The 20804-nt window shown below is 54.9% G+C and overlaps 5 protein-coding genes and 1 non-coding gene across 6 annotated transcripts; 3 read left to right on the top strand and 3 right to left on the bottom strand.

Annotated features, from left to right (window-relative positions):
• Positions 1-1687: 1687 nt before the first annotated feature.
• BDP81DRAFT_461776 (uncharacterized protein) lies at positions 1688-4447 on the top strand (the record flags this gene model as incomplete). The annotated part of the gene is made up of 3 exons (XM_060593817.1): positions 1688-1873; positions 1979-4172; positions 4233-4447. The coding sequence occupies 3 exons, from the start codon at positions 1688-1690 to the stop codon at positions 4445-4447; spliced, it is 2595 nt and encodes an 864-aa protein (XP_060444144.1).
• A 515-nt stretch (positions 4448-4962) lies between these two features.
• Positions 4963-6342, bottom strand: BDP81DRAFT_322036 (uncharacterized protein; the record flags this gene model as incomplete). The annotated part of the gene is made up of 3 exons (XM_060584668.1): positions 4963-5254; positions 5321-5925; positions 5992-6342. The coding sequence occupies 3 exons, from the start codon at positions 6340-6342 to the stop codon at positions 4963-4965; spliced, it is 1248 nt and encodes a 415-aa protein (XP_060444145.1).
• Positions 6343-7237: 895 nt separating this feature from the next.
• Positions 7238-7311, top strand: BDP81DRAFT_t188. The gene has a single exon. It is a non-coding gene; the product is annotated as a tRNA-Asn (tRNA).
• On the bottom strand, positions 7289-8362 carry BDP81DRAFT_429848 (Rof/RNase P-like protein). The gene has a single exon (XM_060590553.1). It carries the CDS (start codon positions 8283-8285, stop codon positions 7599-7601), a length of 687 nt encoding a protein of 228 aa, XP_060444146.1. The 5' UTR covers positions 8286-8362; the 3' UTR covers positions 7289-7598.
• Positions 8363-9087: 725 nt separating this feature from the next.
• Positions 9088-11708, top strand: BDP81DRAFT_321693 (acyltransferase; the record flags this gene model as incomplete). Its single annotated transcript, XM_060584640.1, has 3 exons — positions 9088-9245; positions 9338-11192; positions 11247-11708. The coding sequence occupies 3 exons, from the start codon at positions 9088-9090 to the stop codon at positions 11706-11708; spliced, it is 2475 nt and encodes an 824-aa protein (XP_060444147.1).
• A 171-nt stretch (positions 11709-11879) lies between these two features.
• Positions 11880-13019, bottom strand: BDP81DRAFT_461782 (uncharacterized protein; the record flags this gene model as incomplete). Its single annotated transcript, XM_060593818.1, has 1 exon — positions 11880-13019. The coding sequence occupies one exon, from the start codon at positions 13017-13019 to the stop codon at positions 11880-11882; it is 1140 nt and encodes a 379-aa protein (XP_060444148.1).
• Between the last annotated feature and the right edge of the window lie 7785 nt (positions 13020-20804).

Here is a 20804-nt window from a genome sequence, read left to right on the forward strand (position 1 = left end):
ACTAGGACTCGACAATTCAGAAGAGCTGGCAGGCTGCAGCTTGGTGCATGTCGCAGTTCACACAGCTGGGCAGAAGATGCGGCTTTCGACGGGGATGGGAGGCTGGGTCTTATCGATAAGATCCGCTGGATCACATCTTATCAGCTTCCATTGCCAGAAGGTAGGTACATACCGTGACTGACGTGCTGGACATGACGTCAAGACGAAAATAGAGTAGCTCGCCCCACCTTTGAAAGCCTGGAACCAGTGACGGCGTTCCGTTGACCAATTCAAACCGCCAAAACGGACGGGACCTTCCCTGTGACCGGCGCACCGAGCGCGGGGCAGGCGTTCTTTTACGTTTTTGTTTCCAAAGCTTTCAGCTCACCGGTCACCCCTGATTCTTGTAGGTATCTGACAGAAGTTTGGAAGAGAGAGAGCGAGGTTGATGTTTTTAAGTCTCTTGCTTTGACTTTGATATACGGATAGCCCGGTCATTACGGGGAAGCACGCGAGCCCTTGCCAAGCTGAGCAATGGAGCTCCTTAAACTCATTCCAGCTTGCGCAGTCTTCCCAGCCTCTTAACTGTGGTCCCAACGGCTGAAAGAAGAGGCGCAAGACGCGTGGCATTGCATGCTGCTGGTCTACTCCGTACTCCTACTGTTCCGCTGCACTGCTGGTCACAAGTCAAACTAGGTACCCTTGGGGATCGTTTTCCCTCGGAGGCTGGCAAATGGAGGGTGGGAGCTTGGCTGGATTCGATGTTGTCCCTGACGGGCAGACAGGGGCTCGAATCTTGCATCCGGATCACCACAGGCACAAGTAACAAGGGCTCACTGGTTTGCGACCGTCGTCCAAGACTCGAGTCGTTCGACCCAGCGGATCGTCACATTGGCCCCGCCTTGAAATCGAGTGTGACTGTAATTATCCGTGACTGCGACGATGACTACGTGCCTGTTTGCGCAGGGCCGATACCGAGGTGAGAGAAAGGTACATGGTCCCGCATACAAATCCCGCACTATCCACAAGTACCTCTTTTAGTCTCGTGTTGTCTCACCAACCAACAATCGTTCGTGTGTACGAAGTAGTCCCCCCCCCCCCCCCCACCGTCCCAGCGTTGCGCCCACACTTTTCTCACAAGTGCGACGAGTCTCCTTCGCCTTTGGTTCCATTTTCTCTTCGTTTCCTTGGCCTTGGATTCCTGCTTCCGGCCGAACTACTCTCAAGTCTCACGTCTCGCCCCCAATTAACCTGCTTGATTACCTTAGTCCTCCCGCCGGCGCACGAGGGGAATGACATAGCCCAGGGTTTCCAATTTCAAGCTTTCCCTTAAGCTTTGCTACTTTCCTCTTCCCACGCGCCGTCCCTCCATTGACATTCTCCTCCTCCTCCGTCTCGTCTTCTCTTCTTCTTCCTCCTCTCGAATACTTTCCCACACCTACAAGTCCAAGATACACGAAGCTTACCACTTCCTCTGACCTTTCCCCATCCGAGTGCTGCATACCTGGGCTGGAATGCTTCGACTTGTTCACCCCGCCATCTAGTATACCCCGCGCATCCTATGATACCCCTCCACACCAGCCACACCCATTAACTTCAACTTTCCTCGTTCCCCACGACTTCATGACCTAGAGATACCAACTTTGAGAGCTTGCGCACATCTTCAATTCGAATACCCCCTTCGTTCGACGCCCACCTAACCGTAATCATGGGGCTCATGACCACAAGCGACCATGGCCACAAGAAGGAGGAGAGCGGTAGCGGTGGCGGCTTCATGGACAAGCTGAAGAAGCCATTCCGCGAGCTGGAGGACAAGCTTGAGGGCACCCATCTCCATGACGCAAAAGTCCACTTGGTGCACAAGAAGCACCAGATTGGCAAGCTGGCCAACCTTGTAAGACGACAGCCCTCCCTCCCCCTTCTCAATGAATTCTCAATGAAGCTCATCCCGTATGGGAAAACTACTCGAAGCGACCAGCACAACTGACATGCGTACCAGTTCAACGCCAACCATCGCCACGACGAGGAGCACGAAAAGGCCACCGACGACAAGCGGACAAAGATCGGAGAGGAGCACCGCTTCAAATCTTTCTTCCCGGAGCGCGACGGCAACCTGATCAAGTGGTACGTCGACGGCCGCGACTACTTCTGGGCCGTCTCCGAGGCTCTCGAGGCCGCAAAGGAGACCATCTACATTTGCGACTGGTGGTTGTCCCCCGAGCTGTTCCTGCGCCGCCCCCCTCACCAGAACAAGGAATGGAGGCTGGACCAGGTCCTGAAGCGTCGCGCCGAGGCCGGTGTCCAGATTCACATCATTGTCTACCGCGAAGTCGAGGCCGCCTTGACGTGCAACTCTGCCCACACAAAACACGCGCTGCAGGCTCTGTGCCCCGAGGGCTCACCCGGCTACGGCAACATCAAGATTATGCGCCACCCCGATCACAATGTGCTGTCCAACGGCGCCGACATGACCTTTTACTGGGCCCATCATGAGAAGTTTATCGTCATTGACTATGCCATGGCCTTCATCGGAGGTCTGGATCTGTGCTTCGGTCGCTGGGACAGCCACACCCACCCTCTCGCCGACGCGCATCCCGAGGGTGTCCAGAACGAGGTCTGGCCCGGACAGGATTTCAACAACAACAGAATCATGGATTTCCAAAACGTCCAGGACTGGAAGCAGAACGAGCTGAGCAAGGCCGAGTACGGTCGCATGCCCTGGCACGACGTATCCATGGGCGTCGTCGGTCCCGCCGTCTACGACATTGCCGAGCACTTTGTCCTGCGCTGGAACTTTGTCAAGCGCGACAAGTACAAGCGCGATGAGCGCTTCGACTGGATCCAGCTGCGCGGCCGCCTGGCCGAAGACGAGGACCTCGTGGGAGTCCAACGGCCCAAGCATCCCGTCGGAGAGTACCTCACCCACCCTCTGGACGAGCGAAGCCTGTCAAACCTGGAGAACAAGGGAACCATGCACGCCCAGATCGTACGGTCCAGCGCCGACTGGTCCAGCGGTATCCTGACCGACCACTCGATCCAGAACGCCTACTGTGAGATCATCAGCAAGGCCGAGCACTTTGTCTACATTGAAAACCAGTTCTTCATCACCGCCACCGGCGACCAGCAGGCACCGATCCACAACAGGATCGGCCGTGCCATTGTCGACGCCGTTGTGAGGGCCGGCAAGGAGGGCCGCAAGTTCCGCGTCATCGTCCTCATCCCCGCCATCCCCGGTTTCGCCGGTGACCTCCGAGACGATGCGGCCACGGGCACCCGTGCCATCATGGACTACCAGTACAAGTCAATCTGCCGCGGCGAGCACTCCATCTTCGAGCAGGTCAAGAAGGAGGGCATCGACCCCAGAAACCACATCTTCTTCTTCAACCTGCGATCCTACGACCGTCTCAACCGCACATCCGCCGTCGAGAAGAGAGAAAAGGACACGGGCGTAAAATACGCCGAAGTGCAGCGCGCGCAAGCCGAAGAGGTCATGGGCACAGGCATCCACGGCATCAACGACCCCACCGAGAAGGAACGCGACGAGCACATGGGCGGCAAAGCCGAACAAGTCGGCGGCGGCAAGACCGACGAGGCCCAAAACGCAATCGACGCCAAGAAGCGCTTCGAAGCCAGCCTCGGCGACACGCAACTCAGCAACAAGACCTCGGTCGCGCAGCACGCCATGGCTAATTCCGGATCCATCGAAGACGAGCCGTGGGAGGACGAGGACCCAGAGACGGAGATCCGCAACTGGATCCAGGAGGAGCTGTATATCCACTCCAAGCTGTTGATCGTCGACGACCGCATCGTCGTCTGCGGCTCCAGCAACCTCAACGACCGCAGCCAGCTGGGATACCACGACAGCGAGCTGAGTATCGTCATGGAGGACACGAAGCGCGTGCCGAGCACCATGGACGGGCAGCCGTACGAGGCCGGGTGGCATGCTACTTCGCTGCGCCGGTACCTGTGGCGCGAGCACCTTGGCCTCCTGCCCGCGCAGGAGCTGGATGGTTCCGACGACCCCAACGCGCGTCCGCCGGGCGTCGCGGAGAATGACCCATGGGACCGCGACGACACGTGGAAGTTTGTCGAGGATCCGATGAACGATGAGCTTTGGGAGATGTGGACGGGTAACGCTACGCGGAACACGGATTTGTACCGTCACCTGTTCCACGCTGATCCCGATGACCACAGTAAGTTTTCTCTATTCTTTTTCCTTTGAATTATGTTTAAGCTGACATTATTCTCTCTAGTCAAAACCTTTGATGACTACGACAGATACCTGCCGCCAAAGGGCGTCAAGGCAGGCCACATTTTCGACCAGTTTATGCCCGCGGCGGACGCGCGGCAAAAGATTGACCAGATCAAGGGCCACCTCGTCTGGTTCCCGCTCGACTTTTTGCGGGACGCCGAGATGGCGGAGAAGGGATTACAGGTGAACCAGATTACCGAGAGTATCTATACCTAATGAATTCGGGGGGGGGGGGGGGGGTTGTTTTGGGTTTTTTCTTCTTCAGGATAAGATGGAGTGGCGAAGAAGGGAGGAATGCGAATGCAGGGGGATTTTGGAAAACACCCCTATGAATAACTAACGTGAATTAATGTATTAATACCAAGAAGGGCCACTTTGGCTCTCGTGCTTACTGTTATAATGTGGGCACATGAATGATAGCCTTTTTTTTAAAAAAATAAAATAAAAAAAAATGAGGTCCTTCACTTTGACTCATACTTCATTCTCTCTTGCTTTCTCGGACATATGGTGCTAGTCCTACAGAGGTCAAAGTCGTAGTTTGATCTTAACCACGACTAGTATGGTCTTTATTACTCATTTTACGTTTGTTGCTCCATCACAGCCTTTTTCATTTTCATTTTCGATCAAGTCATATTTTCCTGTTCTCCCTTGCGCCCTACTAATGTAAAAAAAAGAAAAGTACTCAATATCGACTACTTATTTCCCATTACCTCATGAATATTCCCCCTTGTCTAAAAGGTAGTCTGTAGCTTTGGGTAATCCTTGGCCCGCGCCTGTAAATCAGCAAAGATGGAAGCCGAGTCGTCGCCAGAGAGGTGCTTCATGCGCTTTTCGTCCTCGTCTCCAATCTCCTGGAGGACGTCCTCTGGATTCTCCTTGCCCGCCTTGACGTCCTTGGACTTTGGCTCGACGGCATTCTTGATGCCAGACGACTGGCCGATGAAGAGGAACTGGGCATAGGGGTAGTCGAGGTGCTCGGGCTTGGTGTTTGTCCACCGCAGGTCGCGGAAGTCATCCTTGATGCTAGAGGTCATATTGTTAGCACTCTGTATCAACCGAAAAAAGGGGGATCATGGTGATGTCGCATACCTCTCTGGGAAATCGGGCGTCTGATCGAGACTAGCATTCGCAGGGCCCTTTTTGTAAGGGTTCTTCGTGCTCAAGATGAAGCTTCCCTTTTCCTTGAGGCCAAGCTCCTTCTGCACCTCGCCCAGGTCAGAAGGCAGGGTGAGCATATACGCAAGATGGCTGTCGCTTCCACTACTAGTAATAACATAAACACCCTCCCCAGCCGGCGTGGCAGCAGGCGCATGCGACACCCCAGATTTAGTCTGATTATCAGCACCAGACAAAAACTGCTCCTTGAGCTCGGCAAACGAAGCGCCCGCCTTTTCGACAAAGACCATGAATTTGTCCCGGTCCGTCTCGGGGAAGACCTTTTTCGGCAGGGCGAGCAGGCGCGTGTTGCCCGCGTCGCCGATGGGGCCGTCGCCCAGCTTGGAGTCTGTGGCGAGGGGGCGGAGGATCATGTAGCTGCGGGCGATGTCGTCTACTTCTTCGGCGCCGTCGGTGTTGACGCGGGCGCGGAAGAAGAAGTAGATGATGCCCTTTTCGAGAATGGTGGAGGGGATTTTGTCCTTTTCGCCTGTTTTCTCTGCCGTTTCTCCGTCTACTGCGCTTGTATCTGGTTTGTCCTCCTTGGTGGCTTCTTTCGTCTTTTGCTCTTCGTCTGCCTTTTCTGCCTCCTCTACCTCTTCCACCTTTTCTGCCATTGCAGCCTCTTCTTCCTTGGTTGGCTCCTCTGGCTTCGTCGAGCCGTTGGTGGGCTCTTCTTCGCCGTCCTTCATCTCCGTGTCGGCGGGCTCTTCCTTTGCTTCGGCTTTGTCCTCGGCCTTCTTAGACTCTGAATCATCCTTCTTCTCAAAGGCCTCGTCAATGGTGGTCTGGCGGGTGGCATCATCATTCGACTTCTTCGCACGCTTGGCATCGGGAGATCCATTGACAGCATCCTTTTCGATGCCGCGCTTCTCACCAGCCGCGGCGGAAGAGTCTGCGTGGCCATTGGCATCGGCGGCACTGTTGGCACGCGATCTTGTTCTTGTAGTGACCATGGTGTAGATTGGTGGTGGAGGTAAGGTGTGGAGTGAGATGGGTTGGATGGATTTCTTTCCTTGGAGGAGAACAAGACTCAGGAGAAGTCAATTGGAAGTGTATGATGTGCCGGTTGAAGTGGGAAAAGGAGTGAGAGTTGGGAGGAGAAGAAGGCTTTGGAAAGCACTGGTTGCCGCGGTGAGCAAACAGCTTCGAGGCGGAGTGCGCGACTGGAGCAGTTTGCTAGAGTCCTGATGTCATCGGCGTGCGGTCGCACGCGTCGCGTTTCTTCTTAGCAAAGGCAGGTAGCCGCCATTATGTAACCTGGCGCTCTTTCTGTGACGTGCCACGGTTCCATCTCGCGAATTCGTCGCTTCTGCGTCTTTTTTTTTGCCATCAGGCGCTCTGATGATTGTCGTTTGATGTAAGTGGCAGGATGTTACCGTGAAACTTTTTTGTAAGTCAACGTCGCCCCCCACGAACGCGATCACTGAGCATTGCCCGCCATCGTCGGCTGCTCTCATGGTATCGTTATCTCCAGACGGTCAAATACACGCCTGTGTTCCAATTTCGAACTAGAATTAACTGAACAATGAATACGGAGAACGACGAGAGAGATGGAATAACGACATACGAAGCAGAGCATGTTGGTGATTGCGAACTCACTGAGAAGGCGCTCTCATACATGCCGGACAAGGCAAAGACGCCTCAGAATGCATCAAAATCAAACGACGGTCAAATCGCTAAGGCCTCCTTGCGATCGCGCCTTCGAAAGACGGCCTGAATCGACATCACGGCCGTACTGGTCGCGATCAGCCTTCGCTCAGCCGCGGGCGCCTTTCGCCAGAGGGGCCTGGACTCCGCCCCCCGCCTTAGGCGCGGAACTGGCTCGGCCTTCCATCAATAAGCAACTCATCCCCGATGGCACAATTGGCTAGCGCGTCAGACTGTTAATCTGGAGGTTGGTGGTTCGAGCCCACCTCGGGGAGTTTCAGCGGTTAGATCCCGCATCTGAGAGCGCTTCGTGATAACTTTTGCACTTCTTACAGCGCACTGAAAACGTTTTGCTCCCTGGAATGGTCCCCCATCTTCCTTCCCTCCCCGTTTCTTTTCCACGCTCTCGTCTTCCTCTCATAGGTCCATCATCGCATTGAAGCGCAATACACTATTTCATGATTATTGCGTGTGCAATTTTCGGCCTTTTCTTTTGACCATTTGCAAGCGTGCGAGACATGCCTAGCGCATGCCGTACTGCGTAATGCGCCGAGTGGACGCCTCATAGGTTTTTTAGGTAGTGAGGCTTGAACTTTTTGTTTGCTCGATCCGCCCCGCGCATCAGGAATTGGTCACCAAGAACCTCGAAAACGAATCGCCGCGGGGAGCCTTGTGGGGTTGACTCTGTGTCCGGCTCCTTGACGGGTACTTCAAATTTGAACCATGTTCCCTCTTTTGGTACAATCTTGATGTCGTTCTTTGGCGTGATGATCTCGAATGCGAATTTGCCGTCTTTGATAACGATGCCCTTGATGCCAACCCTGCTTGGGCAGGAGCTGCGCGACACTTCCACCGCAGCACCGTGGAACTCGGCAGCGCTCAGCTTCGCCGATGCAGCGGCACCGCCTGTGTATAGCTCAGAGCCCAATACCTCCTCAATGTAGCCCAGCCAAAGGCGGTGGAGTGGTCCGAAGATGGAGTATTTTTGGCCCTCGCGGGGTACTTCGTAGAGGCCGCGCCTGTGTCTTTCGCGGGCCGAGAGAGGTTTCGGCCTGAGCTTCTGTTTCCTTTTTGATTCTTCGCGGGCCTTGCGACGGGTCTCTCGGGCGTTTGATGGCGGCGGTGGCGAGCTTGGTCTGAGGTAGAGCGGTCGGTACTGGATTTTCTCGGAAAAGAGACGGTTGGCGCTGTCGGGAGAGTGTGCCCGGGCGAGGAGAGCCTGTGTGATGGGCTGGTTTGAGGGAGCCATGCTGTGTTCCCAAGTCTGGTAGAATGCAAAGCCCTGCGATGATGTTGGAACAGTGTTCAGTGGCCGTATGGCTGTGCTGGCGCAGAATGTCCTCGTGATGGTGGTGCTTGTTGATCGCAATGGAAGAGTCAAGGTTGGCGCAGGAAAGATGGAAAATTAAATGTTAGTGCCTCCAGATTGTTGGTGGGTACGTACCCATCTGCAATTGGTCCATGGCAGGCACCAAGACAGGGTGGCTCCTGCAGCAGCAAACATGGATGGTTAGTGTTTGTTCACATGCCGAAGCCGCTAAAAGCCACTGGAGAAGGAGCTCGGCTTAACAGAGGCGGGCAGGTGGCACTTGACCTCAACGGTCCACCCAGAACTCCCCCAGAAACCCGGCGGGCAATGACAATGCGACTTGGAGGCTCTCCGGCGCATCTTCCACACCACACAAGTCACAACACACACATACAAGTGACCCAATCTCCTTTTCTCCAAGTCTCAACAGTCCGTCACTTCTCCAACGCCATCTTGCGACTTTGATCGAGGGACCCAAGACACAAGTACGGCAGTTTACATCCTCCGCCGCGTTCTTCCACTGTCGGCAATGGCAAGGGACCTTTGACGGACTGTTTCGGAGCATCCCAGAACGACCTAGCACAGCTATCAACAACCACGGACGGACGGGCCGAGGTTCAAAGATCTACGATTTCCACGCGCACTCTTTCTACCTTGCTTCACTCGATACCCCCCCACGAACACTTCGAAGACGTCACGAACTGACCAGACTCACACCACATTCCCGGATCCTCACCCAACAATGGCGAAGAACGACGATTCCGCGCCGGATCTGAAGATCCTCGGCGACCAAATCACCCTTCAACCTAGCGGCTACATCAAGCCCTCCCAACCACGCGATGACGAAAAGGAGGAGGCTCTGATGAAGCACATGGCACGCTTCCGCCAGGAACCGCTACAGTATGTACCACCTGCGCGCCGGGCCGCCTACCCACTGGTCTCAGCCTCAATGTCGATCCAGGAACAAGACTAATTCGTTTCCCCTTCATTAGGTTCCTCCGCGAAGTCTCTCTCTACGTCTCCGGTACCGGCTGGCGCGCCTATGATAATGCCATCGGCCAGCCCATCTTCTACTCCGGCTTTAGCGATAAGATGAAGGAAGCCGTACTCTCAGCACCCTTGTTGCAGTCACGCATTGCGGATCTTGCTGAGAAGCGTGTTGCTGTCGAAGAAAAAGATGGGCTGCTGAACCAACAAGACAAGGACTTTGTTATGAAGCGCGCGCGTAGACGAGCTGTCATCGAGTCGGGTATCCAAGAGGTGGCGGACAAGATGACGGACGACATGATTTGCAAGTTTGAGAGCAAGACCTTTATCCGAAGCGCGTACTATCTCGTCACACAGTTGACGTTGCGAGCCTATAACCAAGGCATCCACGTCTCTAGCGAGGAGGTTCTGAGGCTGAGGAAGGTTGCTGAGGAGGCCGAGAAGAAGAAGCAGAGCATCATATTCCTGCCCTGCCATCGATCACACGTCGACTATGTTTCTCTGCAGCTCATCTGTTACCGCCTTGGACTTGGCTTGCCCGTCGTCGTAGCTGGCGACAACTTGAACTTCCCTCTTGTAGGAAGCTTCTTGCAGCATGCCGGTGCCATGTGGATCCGGAGAGCGTTCGGCGACGACATTTTGTACACAACTCTGGTGCAAACATATATCGACACCCTGCTACAAGGTGGTTACAACTTTGAATGTTTCATTGAGGGTGGTCGGTCAAGGACAGGAAAGCTGTTGCCTCCCAAGTTTGGTATCCTCAGCTTTATCTTGGACAGTATCCTGTCAGGTCGTGTGGAGGACGCCATTATATGCCCAGTGAGCACGCAATATGACAAGGTCATTGAGACTGAGGGCTACGTCACAGAGCTACTGGGCGTGCCCAAGAAGAAGGAAAACCTGGCAGACTTCCTTTCCGGGGGTTCTTCAGTCTTGTCCCTGAGACTAGGCAGAGTCGATGTCAGATTCCATGAGCCATGGAGCTTACGCGGTTTCATAAACGAGCAGCTCACCAGACTGGAAAGACTACCGACCGGCCTCAATATGGACACAAAGAACCTCGAAAACACAGCTATCCGACAGAAGCTTCTGCGCATTCTGGGCTACAAGGTCTTGTCAGACATTAATGATGTCTCCGTCGTCATGCCTACAGCCTTGATAGGAACAGTCTTACTCACTCTGAGAGGCAGAGGTGTAGGCAAGACGGAACTCGAGCGCCGCGTTCTGTGGCTCACCGATCGTGTTCGTGCAAAGGGCGGCAGAGTCGCTCACTTTGGAGCTGCGCCGCTCTCTGACATTATCGAGCGCGGTCTTGATGTTCTGGGCAAGGAGCTGGTTGGCGTCGTAAAGGACCTTCCAGAGCCTACCTATTATGCCGTCGATCGCTTCCAGCTGTCGTTCTACCGCAACATGACGATTCATCTGTTCATTTCGGAGGCTATTGTTAGCGCCGCCATGTACATGAAGGTGAAGCAGGGCGGTGGCCCGGCCATGCAGGATATCTCCTTCCAAGAGCTGCAAGACCAGATCCAGTTCCTCTCGTCACTGTTCCGCGGGGAATTCATCTTCCCCAGCGAAGGTCTAGCTGCCAACTTGGAAAAGACGCTGCGAGACCTGGAGGCAGACAAGGTGCTGAAACTGCACCGAGATGACCAGGGTAAGGTCATTGTGGTGGGTCTTTCAGATCACGAACGAGTCGTTGGTCGGGAGAATTACGACTTTTATTGTTTCCTCATCTGGCCATTTATCGAGGCCAGTTGGCTTGCAGCTGTCTCGCTGATGGGCTTGTCGCCACCTCTGGGCCAGAAGGATGATATCTGGATCGAGGTTGCAAAAGCCCAGGGCAGCGCACAAGTAGTAAGTGGACTCATGTGGATATTCAATATGGTATATGTGACTGACACTTCCCAGCTCGGCAAGACACTTTACCACCAGGGCGACCTGAGCTACTTTGAGGCGGTCAACAAGGAGACATTGAAGAATGCCTACCAGCGATTTGAAGAGGAGGGTATCCTTCAGGTTGTGAAATCAAAGGATCCCAAGGTTCCTCCCCGCTTGCGTCTCGACCCAGAATGGCGCCCCTCTCGCGACCCGGAGACCGGCAGCCTCAACGCCTCTGGCCGGCTCTGGGACTTTACCGAGAAGATCGCGTCCAGTCGTCGTGAGGGCAAGAACCGTCGTGATGGTGCGACCGTTAGCACACGGGTGCTTCGTCTGACAGACTTGCTGGGAAGCAAATTGTTTGACGCTGCTAGGAACATTGACGGCAAGGGGGTATCGCCTCTGCTGAGTATCGAAGACGCACGACAGCTGAAGAAAAGCGTGAAGGAGCAGAGGAGGCGTAGGTCCCTGGAAAACCGCGCACACCTGTAAATGATGTATTACTTGTAAACGTGTCAAGCGTGATGATCTTACGATGTATTTGTTGATTGCAAAGCATGGCATTCTCGGAAATTATAAGAATTCTATATAGCATTATGCGGTAAGATAGTGATATCACTCGTCTTTAATTCCTATCCAAAATCCAACTCCTCAAGTCGCTCCTTACTGGGTGTTAGGCTTCAGAATGATGTTGTCAATGAGGCGTACTGCAGGACCGTCATTATGACCAAGGTCCTCGCCGGGCTGCGGCTCCTCCACCGGCAGCATCTTAACAGCACCGCTCAAAATCCCGCCCTTTGTCGGCACAACAGTGTTAATCTCCTGCATGGTGTCAGAGTCCGCCAGCGAGATGTAGTCCACCTCAAACATGACCCTATCCTTGGGCGCCAGCTTCGACTGCTCCGCTAGGACGTCAGCCGTAACCTGGTTCGCGGCCCCGAGGATCGTCTCCCGATCCAGCGCGCCGCCCTGCAGGTGCCTTTCCTCCGCTGCTTTCAGCGCGCGGTTCAGCACCGTTGCGACTTTGCGTCTACGCTCGCCGAGGTAGACGTTGCGCGAGCTCAGAGCCAGGCCGTCGTCCGCGCGCGTCGTCTCGCCGATGACGACGTCCATGGGGAGCATGAAATCTTCCACCATGCGGCGGATGACGACTGTCTGCTGAACATCCTTTTGGCCAAAGTATACGCGCTCCGGCTGGACGATGTTGAACAGCTTCATGCACACCGTCGCGACGCCCCTGAAAAAGGTAGGTCTGCTCGCGCCCTCGAGGACCTCGCCTACAGGCGTGATCGTCACGAAGCTTCCCTTGCTTCCGACTTCTTGCCCCGGAAAACCGGAGGGATACATCTCCCCCGTCGTCGGCGCGAACACGGCGCTCACGCGGCCGAGCATATCTCCGTCGCCGGCTAGCTCGCGGTCGAGGTTCCGCAGGATCTCTGAGTCGCGCGCCCAGGTTACCGGGTAGGACGCCAGGTCTTCTGCGATGCCGAATTGGGCCGGGTTGACGTAGATTGATACGACGACGTGGTGGTTTTCGCGGGCGGCGGCGCGGATGAGGGAGAGGTGGCCTTCGTGGAGGGCGCCCATTGTCGGGACGAGGCCGACGGAGCGGTAGTTTAGGACGTGGGGGCGGCGCCAGTGGCGGAGGGCGGAGACGGTGCGGAGGACGCGGATTGGACTTGAGGGAAGGGTTTCGGGGCCGCGTGACGGGGTGGAGGAGGAGCATGCTGTTCGGAGCTGTTGTTGTAAGGTGCCGGAACGGGTTGTGCTTGCGCCCGCGGCGCGGAGGGTGCGGGCGAGCATTTTGGATGATTTGAAATTATGTGGATTGATGAGAAATCGAAGATGAATTGTCTTAGGGAGGGAGAAAGGGGATTGCGGCCATTGTGGAGGCGCAATGGCTTTGTAGAGTCATCCAAAGCTGTGATGGTTTCTGCGGCGGATTTTTGGGGACGACGGAGGTTTGGTGGAGATGGAGGCGACGGTCTCGGTGTTATCGGTGAGCTCGGTGAGAGTCACAAGAGAAAGAGCTCTGGAAGCTTGTGTGGGGCTGATGCACGTGATAAACTGACATAAGCGGCCTTGGGGGTTGTATCCACCGAGGACCTTGATGGTTTCCGTGTGGGAGTTTCCGGAACCCGCAGACCGAAGCCTCACCGAAGTTGGCGCCGATCTGATCGAGGTGAAGCCTCGGTGTGCACCCGCGTCGGGGATTTCGCAGCGGATATCCACTGAATAACCTCTCCAAACTTCCCGCTGTCACGGCCCTCCTCCATGGTCTCCCATGCTCTCACACTCGCCTTTTCCCCATCATCTCCGGCACATCTTCTTTCCCATCTTTCTCTCTTATCAGCTGGTGATGGAGTTACACGGACTATTCTCAGGCAAAAGCAAGAGAGCCAATCTTGAATGCTACACAAAGACAATGGCCAGGTCAGTGCCTCGTACAACATGGCACCAGAGAACTTTCGTACAACACGAGCATGCGAGATTGCCGTCAACCTTTTTCCATCTTCCTTTGGGCACGATTTACTTGGTCCCCCGATCTGATGCCCGATTAAATCGGCGCTACTTTCGCTAGGTCATGCCGCCTTTCCCCCTCCTCCTTCACTCCCGTTCTTGCACCTATCTACTCTTGCTCCCAATTTCGATTAGACTCTCTCTTTTCTTTCCTCCTCTTTCTCCGGATTCTTTGAATGTGAGTAGAAAACCTCGGCTCCGTAACTTCCTTATTCATTTCTCCAGGTCTTGACACCGATTTGTCAAATCTTCTGTTTCACGCCTGGAGACACTTTCTTGGCATCTCGGCTCAGATGTAGCAGATTTCTCTCTCGCTTTGCACCTTTGTTTCCCCCCCTCCCTTCCGATTCTTCTATTCTGCAGAGCACTGCTATGCGCTAGTACCGGGTAACTTCAGACGAAAAAAAGAGACGCAGGAGATCGAGGCTCGGCTTGCTGCAGGTTGGGGCTGCGGCGGGTGGAGGGGGGGAGGGGGGGGGAGCCCAATCTCCCGGCCGATTAAACACCTGGCTGTGACACAGCATCCCAAGGACTCGATGCTGATGGCGCAAAGTAAAAGCAAATGCTTGGTGACTTGACAAGTCTCACGACGTTGCCGTAGGAAGAGTTGCAGCAGCAGCCAAGGTGCCACAAAAGTGACAAGACGACTCGAGATGCAGCATCTGGGCTCATCTTCCACCCCTCCCGCCAAGGTGTCCCGATCAGCCTGGGCGTCGGCTGCAGACGACGAATACAAGTGACAGGAGTTGCAAATCTGAACATCACCAGGAGATTTGGCGGGCTCTTCTTTGCCACAGCGGTAGGTATTCATTGTATCAAGTAGTCGCAAAGGCCCCACGAACCCCCCCGCCCGGAGCCGGGACGTCCGTCACAACCAACCAACCCTTGACCGTTACGGTGAAGGAGTCAGGATGGACTGGACGTCTGGAGCCTCCCCCAGGAATGCCTACCCGCGAAAGGGCAAGGCAAAAACTTCCCGAGAAACTTATCCCTTCCCGCTTGAGAAAGATGAGCCTCCCTGTCTTGTTCCGAAAGAGAGGGCCCCTACTCGTGGCCCTTGGATTTGGGGTTTGTATTGTAGCCTCCTTGGAGGTTGTCGGGGACCGGCGGCGACGGGAAGCAAGGCATGACGACGGGGAAGTACGGATATACCGTAATTGCATCGCAACCAAGTCCTGATCAAGCTGGAAGAGAACAATTTACGGGTGGATGGGAGAGTAGACAACGCTAGCTGCTGATGCTAATGCTGCTGCTGCTGTTCCTCCACATACTCGCTTTCCCACGGCCGGGAAAAGCAAAAGCTACACAACCTTGTATTCCCGAGCCGCTGAGTGAATTCAAGATAATGTGGTGGTTTGGATCGAGCTTTCGACAGCGCGCACCCGCATTCGCTTTCGAATCCTGTCATGAATTCTGATCCGGGTCATCGGACGAAGACTCGCTTCTGGCTGCTACTCTTGCTGCTGCTGCTGCGAGGTTCGCTCAGGAACCAGAAAAACCTAGAATATGCTGCATTTCTGACATCTTTTCTGTACCTTGTCCCATCTCGTTGGTGTTAACCGCTCGGCTTACACGACGGACGGAAAAAAAAGACTATCCTATTCATCACCTTATTGGGACAGGGCTTCTCTGGTACTTTTGTTTCACCTTGGTTCGTCTGGTGGGCAAGTTTCGTAACCCGACGCACGGGAGGTACGCTTGGCAGAATACAGCGACATTGAGTCTCTTGGCATTTTATGTGCAGGGCAGCAAGTTGGCTCTTGGACGGTACGCAGTGCTCGGCAAACTGCGCAGCCGGCGGGAGAAAAGGGCGGGAAGGGGGGACTATGAACGTGACAAACGTCCCATGCCCGGTGGTAACTCTGACAGAAGAGTCCCAGAAGGAAGAGAACGGACGAAAGTTGTTGTGTGAGGGAAGGGTGAAGACGCTTCGATGCTTTGAGGTGACGCACCTTAATTCTATGCTCTTGGAGGCTACCGGAAACTCAGAAGGGGCAACGAGACCCGATGGGAAAGGCAACCTAACTCTGAATTGTGTTTATTCTGGGAGAGAAGGATGGCAAGCCTGTGGTTGGGACATTTTGGACGTGGTGTAAAAGGCCAAACGAAACATGGGCAAAAGCTTCCCCGAATCAACCCCCTCTCAAGGAACGAACCTTGCTTGCTTGAGCCTATATTCGCAACTACTGACACTGTTAAGGGGAGATGGGCGAATACGGTTGGAGGGTTTCCATGCTATTGAAGTCATGACTGGGAGGGTCGCGAGACAGTTTTCCCTCTTCGGCTTTACTCGCCCTAATACCGTGACGTGCCCGACTCGCTTCATTCGGCTGATGTTTTCGATTTCGCTCGGTCTTGCTAATTCTGTTCGACAACCTTGTTGAGATTCTGGCTACAGTTACCAGTACAACAGGTCTGGTATAGTAGGTATACGGCTCTTCCAGCCAATTACGCAGTGAAGGTACGGATAGGCTGCGGTTGTCATCTTTCGCGCGGCCGGCACCGCCTATGGGATCGACGTACCCGGGGCAAGGGAGAATGAGGTTGCGCCGGGGCATGGCGATCAAACCGTCCCGAGCGGCCTGGAGCAAAACAACTCGGCCGGCGGCGGGGATAATGTTGGGGGTGGTCCACCGAGGCACTGGGCTGGGCAGGCAGGCAATCCTGGAGGGCAGAGAGAAGTTGAACATGAGATAATCGGGAGCATCTGGCACGATGATGGACGTCAAAACAACCAGACACAGAATACGACGTTCCGCGACCAACATACGCCAGCTGCTGGCGAGTCCCCACACTCTCTACGCAGCGTGGAAACAGAAATCGCAACATGAGGCGGTGCTGGGCGCTGCTGAGAATCAGGCGGAAGCATCGTCAAGCGGATGCAACTGCAACTCGTCCCGTAACGATTGCCAATCATGCCAGGGGTTTGGGGGAGGGTTATAGTTGCTGTTGCGTGGCCCTTGATGGAGAGACAGGCTCATGATGGGTCAATAATTCCAAAAGAATCCATGGCCAAGCCTTTCTTTTGGCCTTGGTGGCGCCGTGACGGTTGGCCTCGAGGGACGATGATACAAAGACGCCATACTACGCACTGACGATGGCTGACGTTCGAAATTCTGGGCAGTTTGCCAATGGATGGTCTCGGCATTCTGGGAAGCAAGAGAAGCCGAAGCAATCCTCTGACAGTGACAGAGAAGCTCGAGAGAAACACGGATGAAGGGGGGGGGGGGGGGCGCCTGTTCTGGCTCAGGAGTATCCCTGAGCGCGAGAGAGAGGATCATCTCCTATTCGCACTTCGGAAGCTCGTCATCCTATTTCCCGTTGGAGATGTCGAATATCCTCCGAACGGCGAAAAGAAGAATGATTTGAGAATAAGAACGGATTAAGAGAAACAAAAAAGGAAGCAATTGGGACGGGACAAATTGTGGACGACAGGGTCCAAGTCACTCACACTTCACCAACAGGATTCAGGTAAGGAAGGCCACTGGAATGGTGTGGGAAGCTGGCTGCCCGTGTGCTGTTTGGCTGCGCTCTTCCAGCCCTTCGACCATCATTCTAATCATTCTAGCGGCACCTGGAACCCCGGAAAGGCGGATCTGCAACACCAGTCCCGCGCAAGGTACGGGCATGTGGGAGTGGGAAGTACATGAGGGAGATGAGGGAGGATGATTGGGTGAAGGAGCCGTGTGCTGTGGCTGTGTGTGTGTGTGTGTGCTTCTGCTGCATGGTCCGAGAGACGCGGGTCTCGGAACAAGGATCGCGAGTTGATCTGGGTGATGCCCCCGTCATTCTTCAGTGGCTTCTAGGTATGGACAACTCAGCTGGATGGTCGTCGCTCTGAGTGTGCAACATTGGCAGGTCTTGGAGAAACTGTATGGCGTATGAGATGGGAGAGGGCAGGGAGAGGGAGCCGATCTCGAATTGGATATCTGTCTTGCCTCTCTTGTTCATCAGCCCGGCATAGTCTCTTTCAGCTGGTTAGTAACGTGTCGAGCAGCAAAACACTTGATCAGAACGGCTAAACGGCGCCGAAAGGCGGATATCCCGAGCTTAGGCCAGGTTGGACGATGGACCACGTCGGACCACGGCCGTGTTGCTAAAGAGAGTTGATCTATCTTCTCTTTCTGAAGAGATGTTTCTTCTCTGGCAATCACTCGCACCACGACACACACACACACACGACGTCAACACCTATTCGATCCCGGCTTTCCAATGCCATCGTGATCGTCGCTATCAAAACAGGTACAGACCTATGACCACAGACTTTCTGTGGCTGTCACCATCGGCAAACGCTTCTTCCATCTTAAAAAGTGGAACCCAGGGACCACTCCGGTTTTAGAAGATCCCACACAAAAAGTGCTAAATCAAGCGAGAGGAGGGAACGTTTGGTTGTGGTTGTGGTTGGTGTGGTGGGATCGAGACACGCCCGTGTGGTGCGTCCATCACACACGTCCTACGCGGCCGCGTCTCTCTCTTCCTCGACTGTCTGCTGGTCTGCCCAGTTCACTTTTCTCCTTTCTTCGTCTGAGGACACACCCACCGGTCACCCATCCGTCCTCGCTCCTTCGCCTCAAGTTGTCCACTGTGTCACTGAATCTCGCACTCTTCCGCTGTATCTGCTCCCCTTCTCTCAGTCTCTCATCCCGCCCTCCTCCCCTCGTAAATCTTCAGTCTCAGCCTCCCCGCCTTTGCGCCCACACTCTCAGGTACCTCTCAGTCAAGGGTAGGTGACTTGTTTTCTTGCTGCTCTAATCACCTTATCCACGCCCCCGTTCCTGCAAGAAAGGGACCCAAGCTCGACCTGTTGCGAGAGAGTAATCCGTGATTACCGTACCTGATGTGAAAGGGGAAGAGAGAGAGAGAGAAGAGTTCTGGGCTCACTCAATTCCAACGTCCATCCATCACCCATCGGTCACTGACCGACTCCCTCCTCTGCCATTGTGCCTCCATCTGGCTGCCGGCCTGCCCACTCTCTTCGGCTTCGATTACCCACTCTGCCCTACTACCTAAACATAGCATAGCCGCCGGCCTGTCAACGCTCTTCTCCCGCAGCACGTCTTTATTCAATTTTTGCTTACCAAGACTCGACTCTTCCCATCCGTCGACTTGGCACTAGACGGAACAAATCTCAACACACAGCCAAGAGCCAGTTGAGAGGTGCTTTGAAGCCAAGAAGCATCATACATGTGGTCTTTGCCTGACCAAGACTTTTCCTCTACCACCAAGTTTGCGCCATCTGCGACAAATCAACGTACTCGCGGCTTTTCGCGACTTTTCTCCATTCCAAGACTTGGTTGTCTTGGCTAGATCACTCTCTCACAACCATAACCCAGGGAGGGAACAAGACCCCAAGGGCCACACCCCCCTGTCTCCTGGCTCCTGGAGTCCTGGCACCCCCGATCCCGACCTGAGGTCCCGGAAACCCATCCCGCTTGATCCCGCTCCTTTGCCGAGAGATTTCAACTCTTCGACACTACCTACCTACCTTTCTCCATCTTCCGCCGCCCAGGTTCTCATGTCGTTGTCGTTCTCGTCCTCCTCCTCTCTGCCTCGTTGTCCTGCCCTCTGATAGGAATCATCAGCGACATTGCATCACGATACAAGCCTCCCCTACACTCTCGACTCCCCACAATCCTTCAAGAGATAGATCCAAGGCCGGACAGGACCGGATAGATCGCAGCATCGGATACAAGACGACACCACACCGGCAAAGAGAAACGAGAACTCTGTTGCGCCCACTCCAAGTCTCTCCAACACCCACGCACTACCTACTCGGTACAGCGCCTCGCCCCAGACTGTCCACAGTCCGCCCACCCATCGCCCGGGATTCCTGCATATGTAAACGACCTAGCGGCACGAGAACAGACCCAAGTCTCACCCTTCCCTCCACCTGTACCGTCCACACACACACACACCACACACACACTCGCTCGCTCGCACTCACACACACCATACCTTTCCCACACACCGTAAGGTATTACCCAACGTAACGGCCTGGCCTGAAAGAGACAGAGCACAGAGCACAGAGCACAGAGCACACAGCACACACAGAGAGGGGAGAGAGTGAGTGAGAGGGAAAGGGGACCACTCTTCACACTTCACCATCTTTTACGCTAGTCAAGTCAATCCCGTTCCATCCCAGGAGGCGACTAGCAGCTTGTGACTTTTACATCTCGACTTTTCACTCTCACAAGCCGCTCTCCATTCTCCGCTTTCTCTCACACACTCTCAACTCGACTCAAATCAACTCACTCACCGACACACACTCACCTCACATCTTACCCGACTCTCTCAACGCTGCTGTATCGCGCGTGCGCCGCATAGCCGACATCCCGTTCGACGACCCCGATCGTCGTCAATCTCACCACCATCACCGCCGACAGCGCAGTACTCCGTCCCGAGATAGCAAACTCGATAACCGGCGACTCCTCTCCCTTCTCGGCGATAGGCTGCCTCTTCCCAGCAGCCCCTATTTCGGTTCTGTAAAGTTGAGAGACGCATAGAGAGAGAGAAGAGCCCCTGTAGCCGCGCTCTCACTCACTTTCCCCGCCTACGCGCCTCTTTTCACTCTCATCGTGAGAGGCCGAATAATCTCATCCAACGACGCTCATCAGCGCATTCTCTCACGACACACATCGATAGCAACATCGCCATCAGCCTCAACGTCAAACCTCCACCAAAGGTTTATTGCCCACGAGAACCTCCCAGTCGCAACCCAATTCACCACAAACAGGTGTCCCGAGCAATCACTGAACCGGCCCGCGCATCGCAAAACCCCCATCCGTCTCTACTCGCCAGAGACGGATCTTTCGAGTAGCCCTGGAGGCATACGACGCCTCTGCAGGCGTCCTCGTGCCAGGCTTTGGCCTCGGTTCGGCGGTGCTGAATCCCTTTGAGCATCCGCCCCTCGACTTCGTCCACGATCCTTACCACTTGGGAGGCGACAACGACGACGACGACGACGAGGACCAGGTCTCCTCCCTCTCTTTCGGCTTCTCCTCCGACTTTACGCCAGACTTTACCCTCGGCCCTGACGCCGACGCCGCCTCCAACTCGGAATCGGCATCT

This window comes from Colletotrichum phormii (genome assembly GCF_030913505.1).
Source record: "Colletotrichum phormii strain CBS 102054 chromosome Unknown BDP81scaffold_12, whole genome shotgun sequence".
NCBI lineage: Eukaryota > Fungi > Ascomycota > Sordariomycetes > Glomerellales > Glomerellaceae > Colletotrichum > Colletotrichum phormii.